We start from the raw sequence: 15,392 nt of genomic DNA on the forward strand, positions 1-15,392 counted from the left end.
TCATGGCTCACTGCATTTTAACATTCTTATTTAAAATGTCTGGGTTTTTGTTTGTGTTTTGGTGAAACAGGATCTCGTTATATAGCTCTTACTGGTCTGGAACTAGCCTGGACTCCAACTCACAGAGATCCTGCCTCTGCTTCCCCAGTCCTGGGGTTAAAGGTGTGCGTCACCTCTTGAAATGTCTTAGTGTAAAAGGTATATTGTCATTAAGTAGGTAACCTTTTAACACATTTTGTTCTTTGTGCTGATTTTTTTTTTTAATTATGCTGGAATTCTTGGTTTTCAGCTGGCAAGAGTTTCATCAGGATAGGGCCTCTTTTTCTTTCCACCGCCTTGGATTACTGATATTCACTGAAAGTGCAAATATGTCACGGGTGTATATCAACCAAAAAGGAGGCTCTGCCTTAAAGAGCTCGAATCAGTCATTTTGTCCAGATTCCGTCTCACATTGGTAACACGCGCTGTCACTCATGGTTTAAGGGCCTGAATCCTGGTCCAATCAGGGGTACCTGCTTGAGAGGAGGGCAGCTCGGTGGGCTTTGTGTGGGTGTCACCAATGTGGCTGGTGTCTGTCTCCTCCCTGGAGCCCAGGGGCTCGGAGCTGGGAGAGTCACTCTGAGGAGGTTGGGTCACCCGGAACTCGGAGATCGGGAACCTTGGCACCCGGACAGGCCGGACCGCGACACAGCGGAAACGAGCCGTTCCGGAATCCCGACATGGTGAGTGGGCCCGGCCTCCGAGTGGCGAGGGCTGCGCTGCAGCTGCGGTCCCGCTCCCGATCTGTTCCTGTTGTGTTGGCTCTCTCAGTCCCCAGCGAGGGGACGGGGCTGGTGGTCCGCTGCCCCTCGGTGTCCTTTGCACCCCGGCTATGTGGCGATGGCGGGGTCTTGGGGACGACCCGACTCCCGATGTGTGGGTCCTGCCTGAGAGGAGCTCTGGGCTGGGGGTCCAACCCCTTCCACTCCCCCCACCCCCGGTCCCGAGCTTCCGAATTCGTGGTCATCATCCATGCAGGACCCTTCCCGCGCAGCCTGCGGGGCCGGTAAAATTCTTATTACATTTTAAAAAAAATTATATATGTGAGGATGTGTGATGTAAATGCAGGTGCCCTAAGGCCAGAAGAGGAATCAGATCCGCTGGAGCTGGAGTTGGGAGTGCGGTTGTGAGCCTCCCGGTGTTTTTGCTGGGAACTGAATTGGGGTCCTCTTGGGGGTAGTAAATCCTTAAGATTCCTTTCCCACCTGCAACTCGCAACTGTCTGGCGTCTATTTCAAACAGACCCGTGTTTTATATACTAGTTGGCATTTTTTTGGGGGGGCGGCGGTTCAAGACAGGGTTTCTCTGTGTAGCCCTGGCTGTCCTGGCACTCACTCTGTAGACCAGGCTGGCCTTGAGCTCAGAGATTCACCTGCTTTTGCTTCCGCTGTGATTAAAGACATGCACCACCACACCCAGCTCTAGTTGGCATTTCAAAAAGATACCTAGTGTTGGGTTGGAACCTCCAGCTCGCTGGTATATGACCCAGAAAGCCCCATTCCTGTCTCTCGCCAAACTCCACCATCTCAGAGAATTTCCAAGAAAGAAAAGGCGTCAAAAAAAACCCGTTCCACATTCTTGGTGACTATTGCAACTTCCTACCCTGTTGCCTCTGACAGCCCAAGTTCTCACCTAAGCATTCAACTTGATGTTCGGTTGGAACCTCGGGCTCACTTCTGCACGGTCTCCAGTCTGAGAAGCCCCATTCCTGTCTCTCCAAACCCCACCCACTCAGAGAATCCCCGAACACCTAGGATTGTGATTGCTGGACCATGTGGTCAATCAGTTTTTATTTAAGAACCGTCACACCCTTTTTAAAAAGAAAATCGCTATACAAGATTTATGACCCTACCAACAAAGTACAAGAGTTTTCTCTTACTCCATGTCATATCCTTTCAAACCCGACAGAAGGTCTCTTTATGCACACCAAGCTAACCTCGAATCATTTTGCAGTGTTTTGACAATAGCCTTTCTAACATCCCTGACAGCAGCGGATTTGTTATTTGCTATATTGAATCCCTGCTCTATGTTAATATCTAGAGTGTAGCCTGGAGAGATGGCTTAGCAGTGAAGAGCATGGGCTGCTCTTTGAAAGGTCCTGAGTTCAATTCCCAGCACCCACTTGGTGGTTTGCAACTGTCTATAGCTGTTGTCCCATAGGATAGGATGTCCTCTTTGGTATGCAGATGAACGTGCAGACAAAACATCCATATACATAAAACAGATACATCTTTTAAAAATATATATCCAGAGTGTCCTGTAGCCCCTACCAGAGCGAGAAGCAAATTTCTTCCAAGGATGTATAGGATTCTGTGATGTTTTTGTTTCTTTAAATCCCTTTTCTGGACTACTGGTAGCTACAGGTCTTGCATGGACTTATTCTCCTATTCAAAATGTCCTTTGGCTTGTGGTCTAAGGAGATTTGTATGTCCTATCTTCTTTGCTTTCAGAGCTCGAAGATACAGAATGTAGTCCCTTGAACACAAGATGATGAAGTCTGGACACTCAGTGTGTGGACAAACTTCTTATGGGACCTGAGAGCCCGAAAGCTGGACGGGGATGATAGGTTAAGAAGTGCCGAGCTCCCAGCCAGCCTGGTAGAAATGCTGTTCTCTCTTCTCTCCCTGATGCATACTCGCTGGAAACCCAAAAAGAGCAGAGCGGTTGGCAATAGTGGGGAGAATGTGTGCTGAGAGAAACTGGGAACTTGTGTTTTAAGGCCTTCTTTACCCTGGTCCCATTGGTTGCAGCTGGGGAGTGTGTAAAGGCACCACTGTTGCTGTCCTTCTGTGTGCTTAGCCTCTCCTTTCCCAGCTCTAGGTGAACTGATGAAATTCTCTTGAATAGACTTATAGACATGTGTGTGTGTGTGTGTGTATGTGTGTTGATTCATGGGGTTCATCAGCCGCCTGTGTTTATTAAATCATCTTGCCCCCTTAACCTATGATAAAGGAGCAAGTCACAAGACAATCCCACACCAGTCTGGAATTATGATTAATAAAAGGGTTATTTATTTAAAGGGAAAAACTTACAGATCACCGTCCTAGACAACAGCCTTCTGCACAACCAGGAAAAGAATCTGGTAGACAGAAGCAGAGTCCGAAGCAAGGGAGGGAGAGCATGCTACTGCTGCTTTTTTATGCCAAATAGACCACGCCCAAGTGGGCTGATATCTTAAAGGCTACTGGCTGAAGGAGTGGAAGGAGCTCCCGCAGCACTTCTCCCTTTTGTTTAAGTAAGAGAGTTCTAAACCTACTATGAAATTATATACAATAAGAACAAATATCCTATTCTAACTAGCTTAACTCTTGTATAATAAATAACTTGGCCAAGTCATGAGAGGAAAGTAACTGCATTTATCTAGTCTTCAACCCCATCGAAGATCCGAGAAGGGAAATAATGTTATGTGAGTAATTAGGAAGTGCAGTCGAACAACTTCCAAAACATGCAACAAATCACAGAGACAACTGGCTACCTGGGCAATCACCCAAAGTCACATTTGCAGCATTGAAGCAACCAACTTTGGCTAAGGCCTAGAATAACTAACTGACAGATTATTTTTAAAGGCAAGAAAAAATTTAAAACCATCTTCCCCTGTCTTGGCAAGATTTGACAGTTCTGCTTATCCATTTTCGGATACTATGTATTTTGTCAGTAGTTGAGGTATGGGCAGTTTCTTGCCCAGAGGCCTGTTTTGCCAAGAAGAAGACAAGTTCCAAGTGGAGTGTCTTTGGTGCTCAACAATCTCTAGGGAATAGATCGGTGTTGCCAGGAGTGATTGTGTCTCTCTACCACAGAACTCTTAAGTTAGATTAAATGCCATTTTCTACAGCTCTTTGAAGAGGTTGAAGATTATTTATTTATACAGAATATAATCTCTATGTATCTAAAAAACCCGATTAGTCTAACTATAAATATGACAAACATAGATGACTATTAATCTATAATTCTTAATATCTATCTAGCTTAAAGACTAAGAAATAAACAACTGTGTAATAAATGAGGACAGTGACCTCCAAATGTAAACAATGTACAAGTATACACTGTAATATGGTAAATATATATATATATCAATACATAAACAATATATAAGTATCTTAATCAGAGGTAGAAATATACACTGCAATATGGTAAATATATATCAATATATAAAAATGTTTTAAACAAAGGTAGAAGCATGCATGCATACAATATTCAATATAATTTAACTTTGTATCCATATACAAGAATCTATGCCAATGTAATTATCTATAAACAACAACTCACAAATACCAATCTATTGTCCCATCATCCAATTTTCCCTCTTTTTTTTTTTTCAAAAAGATCCCTGAGCTTCTAAAATTCCTCCTCCAACCCTCAACTGTATACCAGTTATAATCAGCCTCTAAATGATGTCCCTAGACCTGAGGACAAACTTTGCTGGGAGAGGAGACATCGTCCTGTAGAATTATTCATTAATGGTAATCACAGCATACAGAGGGGAATACCACATCATCCTCCTATCTATTCTCTCTGCCTACCAGCCTCGCCTAGCCCTCTCCTGCCTAGCTATTGGCCATTTAGCTTTTTATTAGACCAATAAGGTGTCTTAGGCAAGCAAGGTGAAACAGCAACACATTTTTACATAATTAAACAAATGCAACACAAACAAATGCACCACATCTTTACATCGTTAAACAAATGCAGGATAAGCAAACACCCCATTTACACAGTTAAAGTAATATTCCACAGCATAAGCAAATGTAATACATCTTTTTTGTTTGTTTGTTTGAGACAGGGTTTCTGTGTAACTTTGGAGCCTGATCTGAAGAAACGCACTTTGTAGAACAAGCTGACCTTGAACTCACAGAGATCCAGCTGCTTCTGCCTCCTGAGTGCTGGGATTAAAGGCCTGAACCACCACTGCCTGGCCCAAATGTAGCACCTTTATATAGTTAAATAATCCACAACAAACAAACCCACATTAGCCTACTGGAGAATGAGACACCATGGAGAAGAGAACCAAAGTGCTCCTGTTCATGCCAGCGCCTCATCACCTAATCACAAACCAGAAGAAACCTGAGTCCCACCTATATTGCTGAGCATTGAAGAATTTGAACTAATAAGTTTTGGAGTGATTTGGGGTCCTGTGTGTCTTACTTTCCAATTGACGTGACAAAACACGATGACCAAAGTTACTTATAAAAGAAAGTGTTTAACTTGGGAGTCACAGTTCCAGAGGGTGAGAGTCCATGACCATTATGGTGGGGAGTATGGCAGCAGGCAGGTGGCCACGGTGCTGGAGCAGTAGCCGAGAGCTCACGTCTTGATCTGCAAGCACAAGTCAGAGACAATAGCTTGGAAGGGTGTGGACTGTTGAAACCTTAAGGTCCGCTCCCACTGACACACCTTCTCAACAAGGCCACACCTCTTAATCCTTCCCAAACAGCTCCACCAAGTGGGAACCAAGTATTCAAAAATATGATCCAGTGGGGACCACTATTCAAACCACTACACCATGCTTATGTTCCCATTATTGTCAGGCTATTAGAATTCTGTGACATATTGAATGCAAGCTATCTGGCAGCCGGTACTGACTTTCTGATTCCAATGTCCTCAAATGTAAAGTTCTATTTACAATTTGAGCTATATAAATGCATATATGCAGTTGATGCTTGAACTTGTATAAGAGAAAAAGAACTCCAGTCTGACCATTAGGCCAAGATGCAAAATAAGATTTTATTTAACCCGGAGTCCAGTGCTATGCACACCACAGAGCACATGGGGTTGCCTCTCCCTGGAGTCCCTTATTTGGTGACTGACCTCTGATTAGGGATTGGCCTGCATCTGACAGCAGCAGCTGGGAAATAGTAGTTGAGCTTTAGATGCTTTGTGGCGGCAGTCTTAGGGCATTGACTGTCCTGTACCTGACAAGACATGCTAGGGAAAGGCATTTCCTCACCTCTGGCATGAAAAGGAGGTATACAGGCCCTTCACTTCCCTGAGTTAGGAGGACCCATGGCTTTAAAGCTGGACCATGATTGTTTCAGAGGGAGATGTACTCCAGGCTTAAAGTAGAATTTGGAAGATGTCCAATTTTCCTGCCCAGTATAACTTCTTTTTTTTATTTTATTTTATTTATTTATTATGTACACAATATTCTGTCTGTGTGTGTTTATGCCTGAAGGCTAGAAGAGGGCACCAGATCTCAGTACAGATGGTTGTGAGCCACCATGTGGTTGCTGGGAATTGAACTCAGGACCTTTGGAAGAGAAGGCAATGCTCTTAACCGCTGAGCCATCTCTCCAGCCCCCCCAGTATAACTTCTTACAGGGGAAACATACACTGCAGATTGTGGGGGCAGAGTGTCCACCACAGCTCTCCACAATATTGATAACCAAATATTGCTGTGGATTATGATCACTGTTAAATAAAAGCTGATTGGATGATAACTGGGCAGGAAGAGATTGAGTGTGAGAGCCAGAGAAAACTAAACGTTGATAAAAATCGTGAGTTAATTCAAGTGTAAGAATTAGCTAGTAACAAGTCTGAGCTATCAGCCAAGCATTTATAAGTAATAGAGACCTCTGAGTGGTAATTTGGGAAGTGGCTGCCAGGTATTTGAGAGTTGCTGGTGGGACATAAAGGTCTGTTTGCAAAGTCTCCTTAGTGGCTCATCTGTTCCTATCAGGCCCAACCCTTTCCATCTTTGCTGTTTAATCATTCACGTCTTCCACAAACTGCTCAGGCTTTTGAATCATCTAGAAACTCAGTAGCATGGCATATGACTTGCTGTTCATTTTTCCCCTAGGAACACTAGCCTGATACAGAGCATCACATTTGCTCCTGGGTGGCCTGGGTAGTTTATTTAGTCTGATGCACCTCCCCATCCCCCCCCATGTCCCGTGTACTTGGCAGGCTGAATTTATCTGCTTGTCAGACTCACGTAGAGCAGTCAGAGCTCTCCTTCTTCATACAGACCACATTCTACTATGGAGCTCAGCAAAACCCCGAAACAGCATACCACCAAGGTCCCATGGTACTCCTAACACCCCCTATCACCCCAAAGCCCCATCCTGCTGGGACCCATCCCCAGCAGGACAGGCCCCGGCAGAGGGTGTAAAGAGTCAGCAGGGGAAGGTGGTGAGCCAGGCTGTGGTGGTGCTGAGAACCTTGCAGCCTGACTGACTGACTGGCAGCCAGAGTGCTTCCTTCTTTATAGAGAGTTCAGTAAGCAGGGAAACATTCATATTGCTGAGATATAGATCGTATCATTTTGATTTTGGACTGTGTTTCACATCACTTTTGCTCATCTTTTAGTCATCGTTAATAAACTATGACAGAACAGAGTTATCATTTCCAATTATTTTTCAAGTTTTTACATCATAAATAAATGAAGTCATCATTCTTATTCATTAACCCTATAACCCAATTTTTATGAATCTAGAGGCATGTGACAGCCTGCTCTCAGGCTGGTAGCTTTTGTGGCTACAAGGATACTAGACCAGACCAAAATCTTCAAGGCAGCCTGAGCATACTGCCTTATCCCAAGCAGTGAATTATTAACTCTTAATGATCAGAGTGCCCAAGGAAAATTCTCAGGCCAAAGATCCTGCAGTTATTATTCAAATTCTTGCATAATACAATGTGTATATTTTATCTTTTTATAGAATTTGTCTATATGTCTAATCCTGATATTCCATTGTTCCTTGGTCACATGACCCCACAGTGGCTCTGCATGAGGTAGCTTTCCTAAGAAAGGGAGGTCCTGACCCCTCATTTCTTTATCATCTTTCCACTCCATACTTTGCTCACCAGTGTAAGTCCCTGTGTAGGGCAGAGGTAGCTCCAGCTAATCTAACTTTATGCTCTATACGTCATGTGATTGCCTGAGTGTGTAGTGGGAAGAGGCTTGCAGTCTGAACTGTGGCCAACTCCTCTAGCCCACTGAATCTTGTTGACTTTTTAAAGTTTACTTTGTCTTGATTATCTTGTTTCTGCATAAGTATAGGGACAAATGTTTCAAGAATGTCTCCTAGCCTCATAAAGAGACTTCTGGCTTCTCTTTGTATGTCACAACCTCCAAGGTGTAAGGAAGACCTTCAAGTAGATAAGGATGTCTCCCTAAAAGTGGGGGAGTAATATGTTCAGGACTTTTCTTTCTGGTGAAGCTTAGAAGCAGTCCTCCTGGGAGAAGGCATAAATGATTCATAAGGACTTTTCCATAATCCAATATCCCTAAATTATACAAATATTAAAAGTCCTCCAAGTATGCGACAGGAGATAAATACCAAAGGTGGCATGGTAGCCAACGTGTGGCTCCACTTTGCTGGGTCTGTCAGGCAGCTGTGCTGGCTTTATGACTGTTGCCATTCCCATCAGATACGGCTGTGTCACCATACCATCCGTGAGGTTGTATACCACCCCTGAAGTCCCGTACTACCCCGGAGATCCCATGCCACCCCTGAAGCCCCGTACTACCCCGGAGATCCCATGCCACCCCTGAAGCCCTGTACTACCCCGGAGATCCCATGCCACTCCTGAAGTCTCACACCCTAAAGCTCCACACCATTCCTGAGGTCCAAGCAGAATCAACATCACCTTAAAAACAAAACAAAAACAGTTTGTGTGAACACAAACACAGTTGTATCAGATAAGGTGAACACTTGTCTTGCAAACCCAGCTCTCACTGGGGCCTGTCTTTTCTGCTATTGCCTTCTAATCCCTGATGCTCATGGTCCCCTCAGGTAGTGACATCCAAATGTCTCTAGTGGCTTGTATAAGCCAGTCTACTAAGGTCTGATTTCCCTCCTGTTACCTAGCCCTAGCCCTAACCCTAGCCCTAACCCTAACCCCTAACTGAGAGCTTGTAACTTTTATCTCAAGTAGTTTCTTCACTTCAACAGTGTTGTGGAATATTTAATGATACAAAGATGTGTGGCGTTCTTTTATGTTGTATTTGTTTAACTCTGTAAAGCTGTGCTTTGCCTGCCTAAAATACCTGATTGGTCTAATAAAGAGCTGAATGGCCAATAGCTAAGAAGGGGAGAGAAATAGGTGGGGTTGGCATGCAGAGAGGATAAACAGACGAAATCTAGGAACAGAGGGAGAAGCGAGAGAAGGAGAGGAGACCAGGGGTCAGCCACCCAGCCACCCAGCCACTCAGCCACCCAGTCACACAGCCACCCAGCTCCCAACCACCCAGTCACACAGCCACCCAACCACCCAGCCACCCAGCCACCCAGCTCCCAGCCACCCAGCCACCCAGTCACCCAGCTCCCAGCCACCCAGCCACCCAGCTCCCAGCCACCCAGCCACCCAGCTCCCAGCCACCCATCTCCCAGCCACCCAGCCACCCAGCTCCCAGCCACCCAGCCACCCAGCTCCCAGCCACCCAGCTCCCAACCACCCAGCCACCCAGCTCCCAGCCACCCAGCCACCCAGCTCCCAGCCACCCAGCTAGCCATGGAAGTCAAGTTAGGAAAGCTGGCTAGAAACCAGTCAAGCTATGGTCACACATTCATAAGTAAGACTAAGTTTCTGTGTATTTATTTGGGAGCTAGGTAGCATGCCCCCAAAGAGCAAAGAAACAAACAAACAAAAAATACCCCCCCCAAACAACTACACAGCAGTACTCAGATTGCCCCCCACCCCGTTCCTATGTCCCACAGTCTCACTAGTGAGGCTGGGAGGGACACATTTATTTCTTTCAAAAAAATTTCCTAGGTGGTCTGGACAGATGGCTTAGCATTTAGGAGCATTTCTGTTCTTTCTGATGACTCAGGTTCAGTCCCTCACACCCTCCTGCAGCTCTAGTTCCATGAGATCCAGTGCCCTCTTCTGGCCTCTCTGGGCACTAGCTACACATGTGGTGCCCGTACACATATGGAGGCAAACACACACACACACACACACACACACACACACACACACACACACTAATAATACAACCTTTTTCTTTTTTTAGACAAGATTTCTCTGTAGCTTTGGTTCCTGTCCTGGAACTAGCCCTTGTAGACCAGGCTGGCCTTGAACTCACAGAGATTTGCCTGCTTCTGCCTCACCAGTGCTGGGCTTAAAGACGTGTGCCACCCCTCCCAAAGAATATAACCTTAAAGTCTATCCCAATTTAAGTGGTTCAGGTCCCACGTATTCCCTTGTTATTAAGGCTCTATTGGCATGCTGACCATAGCCTCCCCCTTCTTAAAGACTGACCCGAGAAACATCTTTATTTCTTTCTTTCCTTTTTCACTTTTATTGATTCTTTGTGGATTTCACATTTTGCATCCCAATCCCACTTATCTCCCTGCCCCTCCCATTTTTCCTCTGCCCTTGCAATCTTGCCCCTGCCCCCGCAAACTAAACCAAATTTAAAAGGAGAACCAAAAACCAAACTAACAAACCAACAAAACGGACAAATAAAAAAACAACAGAAAAGAAGAATCTTATCATGGGAGCTGTAGTGTGGCTGTTGAGACTCACAGCTTACCCTTCAGTCCGTTCGTCTTCGCTTGCTGTCTTCTCTTTTTGGTCACATCCTCCTCCTGTGCATGATCTGACTCTTCCCATGGGCCCCTGGGTTTGGATCTTAGGAAGGGCCTTTAGCACAGGTCTAACTTCTATTTTCCTTTCCTTGTGTCTGTAAGAAACTGCAAGTTAATGCCTTTCTCTCTTCATTCCTATTCTCAACTTCCTTTGTGAAATTGGACGCCCATACAGCAGATAGCATCCCCTGGTCTATTCCCCTTGGTTGTGACTCCTCTTGTACACTGGCAAATTCTCCTTGAGAAGATAGCTGAGCCTCAGTTGCATTTATTCTTGGCCTCAACAAAGGCCACAGAGCTGAAAGACTACAGGCTGCCTCCCATCCCATGCATGCTGCTTTCAGAGACTGCAATATATTTTTCTCCTTCCTTCCTTCCTTCCTTCCTTCCTTCCTTCCTTCCTTCCTTCCTTCCTTCCTTCCTTCCTTCCTTCCCTCCTTTCCTTTTTTTCTGAGACAGGGTTTCTCTATATATGTGTAGCCTTGGCTACTTGGAACTCAATCTGTAGACCAGGCTGGCCTCGAACTCCCAGAGATCCGCCTGCCACTGCCTCCCGAGTGCTGGGATTAAAGGTGTTTGCCACCATGCCTGGCTTGCAGTGTATTCCCTATCTACCATTTTGAAGCATCCTTATACTCACATGACAGACCTAATTCATCATGGCATTAGAATGCCGCCCCTTGCCGCATACAGTTAGATGGCCACTCTGGGATTACTAATCAAGAACACTACACTCCTCAAGGAGATGACTGGCCTGTGGTTGGATATCCTATTCCTCATCACAGGGAACATGCAACCATTCTGACAGTAAGGAGGGACCCCATCCCCTACCATGTGAAGAAAGGTGGTCACACTGAGGTGGCTTCCATGGATGACCCACTCTCAGATCTGCTCCAATTTCATGTGTCATCATCCATCACAGGGACACTCAACTACTCTTCCCAAACTCGCCTGTGGTTCTGTGTGTTGTTCTGTGTATTGTGGCAGTGTAAATAAACACTTATTCATTACATCAGGGTACTGATCACAGACCAAGGAAGAGATTCCCTGATTCACTAACATTTAGTTTAGCGAGACAGTGATATTGTTGAGGCGTGTGGATGAGCATCAGTCACATCAGGAGTAAGGATAACCAAATGCGGCTGCATCTCTGAAAGCTCACCACAGCATGAGCGATGACACCAAACGCCGTATCCATGGAGCCTGGGATTACACAGTCATTGTTCTGTCCATTTATTTTATTTCAGGAGCGGCTGTCATTCGAGGATGTGTCCATTGCCTTCTCCCCAGAGGAGCGGGAATGCCTAGACCCTGCTCGGTGGAATTTGTATAGGGGTGTGATGTTGGAGAATTACAGGAACCTTGTCTCCCTGGGTGAGGATCTCTTCCCTACAGAATTCCCAAATCCCTTCCCTTGTAGAATCTCTCTCAGGAACTTATCCTTCTCCCAAAGTCAGGACAAGATCCTTTCAGATTGTATTTCCCTTTACCATCTCCTTTCTTCATGGAGTATGTTTCTTTACTAGATTGCTGGTAATTTTAGCAGTTTGATGGCCTGTAGTTATCATGAACTGCATCTTAAAGTCCAAATGTTCCCTTTGATTTACTCATACGTGCAAGTGAAGCCTTATCTCCAAAGTAAAATTCCCTGTGTGTATTCTCCTGTGTCTGGTAGGAGACAACTGGGGACATAATTTCCTAGGGTCTCCTATTGTGTCGTCCCCCTCCATGTCCCCAGCACAGTGTGAGCTGGGGAAATTCCAAGCAAGCATCATTTCTGTTTTCCAATGAACAGGTCTTGCTGCGTGTAAACCTTACCTGGTCACGTTTCTGGAGCAGAGCAAGGAGCCTTTGAATGTAAAGAGACAAGAGTCAGGAACCGTATGTCCAGGTAGGTAGGCGTGAAAGAATTCGAGGATGCAGGTGAGTGGTCCAAAGATCCAGAAGAAGAGAGGCTTGGAGATAGAGACTGGGGAGCCTGAGTCGGTGGAGATGACGTCCCAAGGGACCACACGTGTTTCTTTTACTATCGGAGAAAGCCAGCTGCCCTGTGTTTACCACACCGCTCATTCTTCTGCATCTCCTTCTCGAGGGACCTCCCAGCCCATCGCCAGTGACAGCAGAGTCCTTCTTTTGAAGGTCTGCATCGCCCCCCCCCGATTTTTCTTTTCTTTCTTTGTGGGCCTCAGAAAATTATGCACATCTCTGAAGACCTCTGTGTTAAGCCATACAAATGAAATATTACACCAAAAAGAAGTTTTTCAGGGCCGGAGAGATGGCTCAGAAAGAAGTTCACAGCACTTGCTGTCCTTCCATATGACCTGAGTTTGATTTCCAGCGTCCTCGTCAGGCAGCTCAGAACCACCCACCAAAGGGTGGTTCTCTGTCTCCTGGCCCTATGAACACACTCCACACGTGGCGTGCCTTCACACAGACATGCACATAATGTGAATTAAAAAGTCTGCTTAATGTCGTTCATGTAGCTATTCATTGCAATTGCTGTACAGAGCTTTTTATATGAGATTTTAGTGCTTTTTTTTAAAACTGTGAATGTCAGTCATTTAAAATGCACATTCTTCATGGGTGTATTGTCAAAATTGAAAGTAGTGCTTATCTGGGAGGCATTTTTCATGGTACATTGTTGCTTATTAACAATTTTATGAAGTAGTTCTTCTTCTTGTTTTTCAATCCCATGGTCCGTGCTCTATTTTATCTTAGAGTAGGTTCTTTCACACCAGCTGATAATAATTTTAGTTTTTAACCTGTGTTTTGCTGTTGGCTAGCAGTTTCTAATACTGTGTACATCGGGATAACATAAGTTAATAATAAGTGAAATTAAAAGGTCTATTATTACTACAGTTTCAATAAGGTTGTATATACCTGTGTGTGTAAGAGAGAGAAAGAAAGAGAGAGACAAGAGATGGTTCAGTGGGTAAGAGCACTTGCTGCTCAAGTCTGAGCACTGGGCTCTAGATTTCAGCTGTCATATAGTTGAGCACCTTCCTATAGGCCTCAGTAATCGCAACATTAGGAGCGGTAGAGATGGGAGACTCACTGGGGCTTGCTGGATGCTGGGTGCCATCTTAGACACAAGCCATAAACTCGTTTGGGAGAGACTCTGTCTCAAAACAAAAAGGCAGAGAGTGCTAGGGAAAGACTCCCATGCCTTTCTCTGGCCTTTCGGCACACACATCCATCACACACACACACACACACACACACACACACACACACACACTGAGACATTTCTAACTGGCTGATTTTATTCTTTTGAAAGAGTCATTATTCTGTCATTAGCAAACAAGTTTTCCTTATGCCAAAAGTACAACTTTAATAAATACAGGAAGTTACCCCCCCTTTAAAAGTGGGGTTTCACTCTGTAGACTAGGCTGCCCTGGAATTTTCTATGTACTTTAAACTAACCTTGAACTCATGACAATCCTCTTGCCTCAGATTTTCAAGTGCCATTATTATTGGTGTGAGCCACACACTCAGTTCAACACTCCATTTTCCCTAACCCAAATGCTGATAAGGACATTGTGAAAACACCGTGCATGTGCAATGGTAGGCCAGTCATCAAGGAGTGTCCTATCCTAGGTAATTATAAAGGTGTTCATATTGGAGATTAAAACTTGTTAGTAGAATACTACAGCTGGAATCATGGTTCAAATCCCAGTGAAGACCACTGTACTCTTTTTCCCAGAGGACCTCTGCAGATATAACCTGTCTGGGGAAGACTTTGCTCAGCACTCAGAGCTCGCTATCCATCCACGTCCACCTGTTCAAGAGAAGTCTCAGAATTGTAAAGAAGGTGGCAAAGCTTTTACTTATAACGCAACTTCTATTAGAAAACGGAGGGCTCCAAAAAGAGAGAAGCTTTAGCAATGTGAAGAATGTGGCAAAACCTTTAATAATAGTTCAAACCTCACCCGACACCAGATAATCCACACAGGAGAGAAACCCTACCCTTGCCAAGAGTGTGGCAAAGCCTTCAACAGCAGGTCAACCCTGACCCGGCACCAGATGATCCACGCTGCAGAGAAACCCTACAAGTGTACACTGTGTGACAAGGCCTTTCACTACTCCTCATACCTTAACCAACACCAGAGGATCCACTTGGGAGAAAAACCCTATAAATGTCAAGAATGTGGCAAAGGGTTTTATTATCATTCAACCCTGACTCGACACCAGATAATCCATACAGGCGAGAAACCCTATGAATGCCAAGAGTGTGCCAAAGCCTTCAACAGTAGGTCAACCCTGACTCGGCACCGGGCGATTCACGCGGGAGGGAAGCCTTACACGTGTAACGTGTGCGAGAAAGCCTTTCACAGCTCTGCCCACTTTAGCCGACACCAGCAAGTCCACTCGGGGGTGACGGCATATCGATGTGGAGAGTGTGGCAAATCCTTTAGCTATTCTTCACGCCTTAATCGGCATCTGAGAATCCGCGCGCGCGAGAAGCTCTATGTGTGTAAAGAGTGTGGCGAGGCCTTTGGCCGCTCTTCGCACCTTAACCAACACCAGAATATTCATTTTGCAGAAAAACCGTACAGATGTAAGAAATGTGGTAGAACCTTTGCCTGTTCTTCACAGCTATATAGGCACCGAGCAAGCCACAGCGCCGAGAAGCCCTACACCTGCCAGGAATGTGGCAAAGGCTATCACCGTCCCTCGTCCTTTGATCTGCATCAGAGAATGCATACCGGAGATAGCCTCTACTGATGTGCAGAGTGTGGCAAGGTCTGTCGCTGTGCTTCACACCTTACTCAACACCGGAGGGTTCACACCGGGGAGAAACCCTACAGCTGCCAAGAATGCGGCAAAGCT

General features: G+C 45.3%; 1 protein-coding gene across 1 annotated transcript; it reads left to right on the plus strand.

The window, feature by feature from the left end:
• Positions 1–560: 560 nt before the first annotated feature.
• On the plus strand, positions 561–14,446 carry Znf479 (zinc finger protein 479). Its single transcript, XM_057764811.1, has 4 exons — positions 561–722; positions 11,810–11,936; positions 12,358–12,453; positions 14,266–14,446. Exons 1-4 carry the CDS (start codon positions 720–722, stop codon positions 14,442–14,444), a joined length of 405 nt encoding a protein of 134 aa, XP_057620794.1. The 5' UTR covers positions 561–719; the 3' UTR covers positions 14,445–14,446.
• Positions 14,447–15,392: the final 946 nt, after the last annotated feature.

The sequence above is a fragment of the Chionomys nivalis genome, chromosome 3 (genome assembly GCF_950005125.1).
Source record: "Chionomys nivalis chromosome 3, mChiNiv1.1, whole genome shotgun sequence".
Taxonomy (NCBI): Eukaryota; Metazoa; Chordata; class Mammalia; order Rodentia; family Cricetidae; genus Chionomys; species Chionomys nivalis.